This window comes from Oncorhynchus mykiss, chromosome 19, assembly GCF_057628025.1.
Source record: "Oncorhynchus mykiss isolate SJ-2025 chromosome 19, ASM5762802v1, whole genome shotgun sequence".
NCBI lineage: Eukaryota > Metazoa > Chordata > Actinopteri > Salmoniformes > Salmonidae > Oncorhynchus > Oncorhynchus mykiss.
The window spans coordinates 69,490,146-69,499,249 of record NC_143040.1 but is presented as its reverse complement, the minus strand read 5'-3'; the positions used below and the strand labels follow the sequence as shown (position 1 = coordinate 69,499,249).

Below are 9,104 nucleotides of genomic sequence, written 5' to 3'. Positions count from 1 at the left end.
AAGATTTTTCAGTTTTGATTTGTTAAAAAAGTTTGAAATATCCAATAAATGTCGTTCCACTTCATGATTGTGTCCCACTTGTTGTTGATTCTTCACAAAAAATACAGTTTTATATCTTGATGTTTGAAGCCTGTAATGTGGCAAAAGGTCGCAAAGTTCAAGGGGGCCGAATACTTTCGCAAGGCACTGTAAGTAGTTTAGCTCATCTGGTAGACTCGTGTCACTGGGCAGCTCTCGGCTGTGCTTCCCTTTGTAGTAATGGTTTGCAAGCCCTGCCACATCCGATGAGAGTCAGAGCTGGTGTGGTATGATTTGATCTTAGTCCTGTATTGACCCTTTGCCTGTTTGATGGTTCGTCGGAGGGCATAATGTGATTTCTTATAAGCTTCCCGGGTTAGAGTCCCGTTCCTTGAAAGCAGCAGCTCTAGCATTTAGCTCAGTGCGGATGTTGCCTGTAATCCATGACTTCTGGTTGGGGTGTGTACTGTCACTGTGGGGGATGACGTCATCGATGCACTTATTGATGAAGTCAATGACTGATGTGGTGTACTCCTCAATGCCATTGGAGGAATCCTGGAACATAATTCCAGTCTGCCAGCAAAACAGTCCTGTAGCGTAGCATCTGCTTCATCTGACCACTTTCTTTATTGATCTCGTCACTGGTGCTTCCTGCTTTCATTTTTGCTTGTAAGAACGTATCAGGAGGATGTAATTATACTCAGATTTGCCAAATGGAGGGCGAGGGAGAGCTTTGTACGTACTCTGTGTGTAGAGTTAAGGTGGTCCAGAGGTTTTTTTTTCTCCTCTGGTTGCACATTTAACATGCTGATAGAAATTTTATAAAATAGATTTAAGTTTTCCTGCATTAAAGTCCCGGGAAGTCCCTAGAAGCGCCGCCTCTGGATGAGTGCTTCCTGCTTTTGCTTTTATTCTCCTACATTCTTTTCACATTTCAACTTCAAAGTGTTTCCTTTCAAATGATACCAATAATATGCATATCCTTGCTTCAGGACCTGAGCAACAGACAGTTGGATTTGGGTATGTCATATGTCAAAAATTGAAAAAAAGGGGCAGATCCTGAGCAAATTGTTATTTACAATGACGGCCTACCGGGGAACTGTTGTTTACCTTGTCAGCTCGGGAATTCAATCCAGCAACCTTTCGGTTCCGGTTCCAACGCTCTAACCACTAGGCTACCTACCTCATCTCAGTACCCCACACATACAATGATCTGTTAGGTCCCCCAGTCGAGCAGTGCATTTCAAACACGGATTCAACCACACAAAGCAGGGAAATTTTCCAACGTCTCACAAAGAAGGGCACCTATTGGTAGATTAAAAAAAAGCAGACATTGAATATACCTTTGAGCAAGTTATTAATTACACTTTGGATGGTGTATCAATACACCCAGTCACTACAAAGATACAGGCGTTATTCCTAACTCAGTTGCCAGAGAGGAAGGAAACCACTCAAGGATTTCACCATGGGGCCAATGGTGACTTAAAACAGTTACATTTAATGGCTGGTGTTGGAAAAAACTGAGGAGGGATGAACAGTAGTAACTTCACAACACTAACCTAATTGACAGTGAAAAGAAGGAAGCCTGTACAGAATAAAAAGATTCCAAAACATGCATCCTGTTTGCAACAAGGCACTAAAGTAATACTGCAAAAAATGTGGCAAAGCAATTCACTTTTTGTCCTGAATACAAAGTATTATGTTTAGGGGAGTACCACTCGGACTTCATCATGTAATGGGTATCCTTGTAATCGTTAAAGACTGGTGAGTTTTTCAGAATAAAAAAAATGGAATAGAGCTAAGTATGTAAATACAGGCAAAATTCTAAAAGAAAACCTGGTTCAGTCTGCTTTCCACCAGACACTCGGAGATGAATTCACCTTTCAGCAGGAGAATAACCTAAAACAAAAGCTCAAATCTATACTGGAGTTGCTTCTTAAGGCTAGGGTGCAGTATTCGGATGACTGATGTGCCAAAAGTAAACTGCCTGTTACTCAGGCCCAGAAGCTAGGATATGCATGTAGCATTGGTAGCATTGGTCAGAAACCACTCTGAAGTTTCTAAAACTGTTAAAATAATCTCTGTAAGTATAACAGAACTGATATGGCAGGCAAAAACCAGAGGAGAATCCATCCAGATTATTGTTTTAGGTCACAGTCCGTTCAAATGCTTATTCAAAGGAATTCCTCCCAGATTGCAGTTCCTATGGATTCCACTAGATGTCAACAGTCTTTAGAAAGGGTTTCAGGCTTGTTTTTTGAAAAATTAATTAGAAGTTGTAGTTTTTCAAGGTGGCTCTCATTTAGACTGTAGACTTGTGGCGCTCGTGGATGAGGGCGTGCACCTCGTTATTTATCTCTGGTATTGAACATGCTACATTCTGTCTTAAATGTTATCCTTTATTTACATATTAGGGTACCTGAGGATTGATTAGAAATATTGTTTGACTTGTTTGGATAAAGTTTATTGGTAACTTTTCAGATTCCTTTGTTTGCATGTTGAACGTATGGAATGGGTGGATTACTGAATCAAACACCCCAAATAAACTGACTTTTTGGGGATTTAAAGGACTTTATTGAACAAAACAAACATTTGTTGTGTAGCTGGGACCCTTGGGATTGCAAACAGAGGAAGATTTTCAAAAGTAAGTGATTTATTTTATCGCTATTTCTGATTTTTGTGACGCCTCTGCTGGTTTGGAAAATGTTTTTAATGCTGGTGTACGCGGGGCGCTGTCCTCAGATAATCACATGGTATGCTTTCGCCATTAAATTTCAAATAAGACAGTGAATGTTCCTGAGTGACCAAGTTACAAGACCTAGAAATGGTTGTCTAGCGATGCTCAACATCCAATTTGACAGAGCTTGAAGAATTTTGAAAAGAATAATGGACAAATGTTACACAATCCCGGTGTGGAAAGCTCTTAGATACTTAACCAGAAAGACTCACAGCAGTAATTGCTGCCAAAAGTGCTTCTACAAAGTATTGACTCAGGTGTGTGAATACTTATGTAAATGAGATATTGCTCTATTTAATTTTCAATAAATTTGCAAACATTTCTAAAAACTTGTTTTCACTTTTTCACCATGGGGTTTTGTGTGTAGATGGGTGAGAAAATCCAGTCAAGGTGTATCAATACCTTTTGCCGGCACTGTAGCTGCTGTGATTGGCTGGTGTCTTGGGGGTGGCACACAGTCTGGGAAACAGTATGCTAACATTCTAACTTATTAAACTGATAATGAGCTCCAAATGTAACAGTATAACTTTAGACCGTCCCCTCGCCCATACCCGGGCGCGAACCAGGGACCCTCTGCACACATTAACAACAGTCACCCTCGAAGCATCGTTACCCATCGCTCTACAAAAGCCGCAGAGCAAAGGGGAACTACTATTTCAAGGTCTCAGAGCAAGTGATGTCACCGATTTAAACGCTATTTAGCGCGCACCACCGCTAACTAAGCTAGCCGTTTCACATCCGTTACACAAACACAAATGAAAGCATGACGTTAGCGTGAAACGTACCATTTCTTAGCTTAGCAATCAGTGAAAAGGTATGTTCTTATCCACCATGGGCTTTATCATCAATGCATCCTATTTATAGACTTTATTTCTTGATCTTGACAAAACAACTTTGTTATGTTGATCATAATCATGAGATAATCAAGGGCGGGGGAAAAAAATAATTATCTTCATATGTCCTCTCTGGACCAGACACAGCTGCTATGGCATTGGTGTCAATGGGAGACACTACTGGTTAAATAGATCGGTCTGGAACAGAGGGTTGTTTTCTATTGTAAAAGGCCTGAGTGACGCCCATGCATACCCCACAAGACATGCCACACGAGGTCTCTTCACTGTCCCCAAGTCCAGAACAGACATTGGGAGGCACACAGTACTACATAGAGCCTACATGGAACTCTATTCCACATCAGGTAGTTGATGCAAGCAGTAGAATCAGAATTTCTTTTTTAAAAGATAAATATACACCTTATGGAACAGCGGGGACTGTGAAGAGACACACACAGGCACAGACACACATACACATAACATGTTTACTCACATTATCTCTATCCGTGTCGTTCCCCTGCGTGATCTCATCCTGTGTCTGTAACAATACCGATATAAGTGACACGTTCATCTCGCGCACCTCCCCGGGAGTGCGGTTCTGTTTGCGCGCACTACTAGAAGAGACTTCATCTTCTCCGGTTTGACTCTTGTTCGGTAACTGACTGGGGACGTTAGCGCACGAGGAGGCTGCTCTGCTGACAGTGAAGACATCAAGGAAGAAAAGAAACGCCGTGAAGAAGAATATGAGAGCGAGCCGCAAGTACACCGCGAGCTGCAATGGAGCCATAGGACTCTTCTATATCACTCACTCTCTCTCTCCGCTCAGCGCCTATCTCACCAGACAGCGGAGCTGAAGGGACTGTTACACCCGTAAAGTCCTGGAACTCCCGTCAAGTCTTGTTAGCGCAATAAGTACTGTAAAAGCAAAGTCTAATCATTACAAATCGCGACAAAGTGGTCAGGGGTGAATAAATACCTAACCCACAGTCCTCTGCATTAGACTTCCTCCCCATTGCCTGGGGGTCGAGTTGACCTGAACCTAGAAATTCTATAGAACTACTTTACCACTTCTCTCTCCCCCCTCTTTTCTCCCCATTCCTTCTCTCACCCCCCTCTCTCTTTTCTCCCCATTCCTTCTCTCACCCCTCTCTCTCTTTTCTCCCCATTCTTTCTCTCCCCCCTCTCTCTTTTCTCCCCATTCCTTCTCTTCCCCCCTCTCTCTTTTCTCCCCATTCCTTCTCTTCCCCCTCTCTCTTTTCTCCCCATTCCTTCTCTCCCCCTCTCTCTTTTCTCTCCATTCATGTTCCCTCCCTTTTCCTTCTCTCTCCCCCTCTCTTTTCTCCCCATTCCTTCTCTCCCCCCTCTCTCTTTTCTCTCCATTCATGTTCACTCCCTTTTCCTTCTCTCTCCCCCCTCTTTTCTCCCCATTCCTTCTCTCCCCCCTCTCTCTTTTCTCTCCATTCATGTTCCCTCCCTTTTCCTTCTCTCTCCCCCTCTCTTTTCTCCCCATTCCTTCTCTCCCCCCTCTCTCTTTTCTCTCCATTCATGTTCACTCCCTTTTCCTTCTCTCTCCCCCCTCTTTTCTCCCCATTCCTTCTCTCCCCCCTCTCTCTTTTCTCTCCATTCATGTTCCCTCCCTTTTCCTTCTCTCTCCCCCCTCTTTTCTCCCCATTCCTTCTCTCCCCCCTCTCTCTTTTCTCTCCATTCATGTTCCCTCCCTTTTCCTTCTCTCTCCCCCCTCTTTTCTCCCCATTCCTTCTCTCCCCCCTCTCTCTTTTCTCTCCATTCATTTTCACTCCCTTTTCCTTCTCTCTCCCCCTTAGTTCTTTCCGTCCCATTCTCTTTCTCATACACACAAACCCACACCAACTACTGTTGTCCTGTGAAAGGCTCAGAACCCCTCTGTGAGAGAGTAATGGGGCATGCAGTATTTATTTTTTTACAGTTTTTTCCAATTGTTAACGCACGATTGCTGAAACTACATCTCAGGTACTTAAAGCTTTAAACATAAAAACTCAAAACAGTTAGCATATTTACCCAAAACCCCACAGTCATCTTGGGAAATGAAACACACCAATCAAAAATCATGTATTCCCTGCTCAAAATGAAACTCTGCTTTCAAATGAGACACACGTCAAATTAATCTAACTTAGTGACAACAGAGATCACACTAATGGGACATATTCAAAACACTACTATCAGAACCTATTTTCAGTGTAAAGACTAAAGATGTTGTTATACTGTAAATTGTTTGTGTGTACTCAAATAAAAAAAAATTAAGTTTTATATTTCAACGTGACTCATTACATGACAGCATACTGTAAACACACATACAGTCAAAATACAAACATACAGTAAATATATATTGGAATATGCAAAGGAAGACAAATAGTCCTATTTGTACTACTGTACTGTATGTTAGATCAATAAACTGTCAAAATACAGTAGTATCTAAATCATAAGTCAAGAAACAAATACTCCGTTACGAAAACAAAATCAGTCATGTCTGTTGTTTTGGTCCAGCCACACATTTTCATCAACATCACAGGCAATATATTCTGGAAGCAGTTGTCATGGAAGCAGTTGCGGACCTGAGCAGCCCAATGGGAAACGCACGTTGTCCCAAATGAGAACTTTTGCTGCTCAGGATCACCTGGTGTCTCTCTGCTCAGGATCACCTGGTGTCTCTCTCTGCTCAGGATCACCTGGACCGTCTCTGCTCAGGATCACCTGGTGTCTCTCTGCTCAGGATCACCTGGACCGTCTCTGCTCAGGATCACCTGGTGTCTCTCTGCTCAGGATCACCTGGACCGTCTCTGCTCAGGATCACCTGGTGTCTCTCTCTGCTCAGGATCACCTGGACCGTCTCTGCTCAGGATCACCTGGTGTCTCTCTCTGCTCAGGATCACCTGGACCGTCTCTGCTCAGGATCACCTGGTGTCTCTCTCTGCTCAGGATCACCTGGACCGTCTCTGCTCAGGATCACCTGGTGTCTCTCTCTGCTCAGGATCACCTGGACCGTCTCTGCTCAGGATCACCTGGTGTCTCTCTCTGCTCAGGATCACCTGGACCGTCTCTGCTCAGGATCACCTGGTGTCTCTCTGCTCAGGATCACCTGGTGTCTCTCTGCTCAGGATCACCTGGTGTCTCTCTGCTCAGGATCACCTGGTGTCTCTCTGCTCAGGATCACCTGGACCGTCTCTGCTCAGGCTGAAAAAGATGGTCATTTAAGGTGTTCAGGAGAGGGTGGCATGGCAGTGTTGTATGGTCCAAGGGTGGCATGGCGGTGTTGTATGGTCCAAGGGTGGCATGGTGGTGTTGTATGGTCCAAGGGTGGCATGGCAGTGTTGTATGGTCCAAGGGTGGCATGGCAGTGTTGTATGGTCCAAGGGTGGCATGGCAGTGTTGTAAGGTCCAAGGGTGGCATGGCAGTGTTGTATGGTCCTAGGGTGGCATGGCGGTGTTGTATGGTCCAAGGGTGGCATGGCAGTGTTGTATGGTCCTAGGGTGGCATGGCAGTGTTGTATGGTCCAAGGGTGGCATGGCAGTGTTGTATGGTCCAAGGGTGGCATGGCAGTGTTGTATGGTCCAAGGGTGGCATGGCAGTGTTGTATGGTCCAAGGGTGGCATGGCAGTGTTGTATGGTCCAAGGGTGGCATGGCAGTGTTGTATGGTCCTAGGGTGGCATGGCGGTGTTGTATGGTCCAAGGGTGGCATGGCAGTGTTGTATGGTCCTAGGGTGGCATGGCGGTGTTGTATGGTCCAAGGGTGGCATGGCAGTGTTGTATGGTCCTAGGGTGGCATGGCAGTGTTGTATGGTCCTAGGGTGGCATGGCAGTGTTGTATGGTCCCTGGGTGACATGGGGGTGTTGTATCGTCCAAGGGTGGCATGGCGGTGTTGTATGGTCCTAGGGTGGCATGGCAGTGTTGTATGGTCCAAGGGTGGCATGGCGGTGTTGTATGGTCCAAGGGTGGCATGGCGGTGGAGGATCCCATTGTGGCTCATAGCTGTGCATATGGTGACATTTCCCCCCGCGCTGGCCAGGTACCTCTCTCTGATGTTATGGAAGATGGCAGGGTTTTTTAAGCCTCTGTTGTTGGATTTCCCGCAGTCTTATGGCATTATTATGTTTAACTACCATTTGCACAACGGCAGCTTTCCTGTTCGTGGTGGTCGTCTTTCAGTTATACTACAGTTTTTTTTCCTTCTGAATGCTGAAACACTAGCAGTGATTCTTGAAGCACCACCTCTGAAACCATTAACATTTGGAGCCAATGCATTTACCAAGTGTGCCAGACTGAATGCACGTTCTCTGCTTTACACTCAGGTTGTAATTTTATAACACACTTCTAGCAATACTGTAAACATTGGTCTCTACGTTGCTACACTATTTCACAAATTGCCTTTCCACATTGACACATGTGAAAAGCCTTTTAGCTAATGAGTTCACTTACAAATCAGAGCTTGAGCTCTATAAATAGGCCACAGGTAAACAGTTGGTTTGAACAACAATGGAGGGCAATGTTGGACAGAGAGTAAGAGGGGTGAGAACTAGAGGAGGAAGAGGAGGACGAGGAAGAGGAAGAGGAGAACGAGGAGGTGAAGAAGTAGGAGGAGGACGAGGAGGAGGAAGAGGTGAAGTAAGACCGGAGAGAAGGAGAGGACGGGGAAGAGGAATAGGAGTCAGGAACACAATAACTGATGAAATCAGAGGGACTGTGGTTGACCATGTTGTCAACCATGGGATGAGCATGAGGGAGGCTGGGTAACGGGTTCAACCAAATCTGAGCCGCTATACTGTTGCAGGAATCATCTGGATATTTAGAAATGAGAACCGGTAAGTAACTCTTAGTGCTGTAGTCTTAATGGTACAGTAATATGTAGTGTACTTTCATAATGAGAAGGATCTATCACTAAAACCATTCAAATGTTTTTACAGAACTGCAAGAAAACCAGTATCTGGGGGAAGAGGTTGACTGTTCACCCCAGAGCAGGAGACCCACATTGTAAATATGGTCATGGTCATCAGACTCAGAATTGCAGGACCACATAATGGCAGGTAACACCATATTCCAAAACGATAACAGAGTGAGTCTCTCTGCACTGTCTCGTCTACTGAAACGCAATAGAATTAGGATGAAGTAGCTATACAGAGTCCCTTGCGAAAGAAACTCAGGCCGTGTAAAACAACTGAGATATGAATATGTGCAGGTAAGCTATACAATCCTGTCATTGGTACTGGATCTGGGAGTGTTTGGTGCTACCTCATATTGACTGATCCCTGTCTTTTCCTACTGCGTTACATTGTTTTGTCTTGTCTCTTTCAGAGAGTCATGGAGCCAGAAGCAGATGCAGTGCATATATGAGCTAATAAATGTGGAAAGAAGCAGGTTTCAACTTTGCAAAAAACAAGGGGCCGTGGCAGAAATATCATCTGACACCGTGCCATCATCAACGTCCCGGGACAACGTGGTGGCATCATAACAATGTGTGCGGCTGTTAGTCAAAACGGCATCCT

At 44.6% G+C, this 9,104-nt stretch overlaps 1 protein-coding gene across 4 annotated transcripts in view; it reads right to left on the bottom strand.

Annotated features, from left to right (window-relative positions):
- The window catches only part of si:dkey-190l8.2 (solute carrier family 22 member 13), a 12,389-nt gene extending 7,769 nt beyond the window's left edge, over positions 1–4,620 (bottom strand). Inside the window, exon 1 of one of the 4 annotated variants that reach the window (XM_036955236.2) lies at positions 4,079–4,620. In XM_036955236.2, coding sequence (XP_036811131.1) covers positions 4,079–4,372 — 294 coding nt within the window. In that variant the 5' untranslated portion in view covers positions 4,373–4,620. The remainder of the gene's footprint in view (positions 1–4,078) is intronic. The other 3 variants (XM_036955237.2, XM_036955238.2, XM_090211638.1) reach the window with 3 other exon arrangements.
- Positions 4,621–9,104: the final 4,484 nt, after the last annotated feature.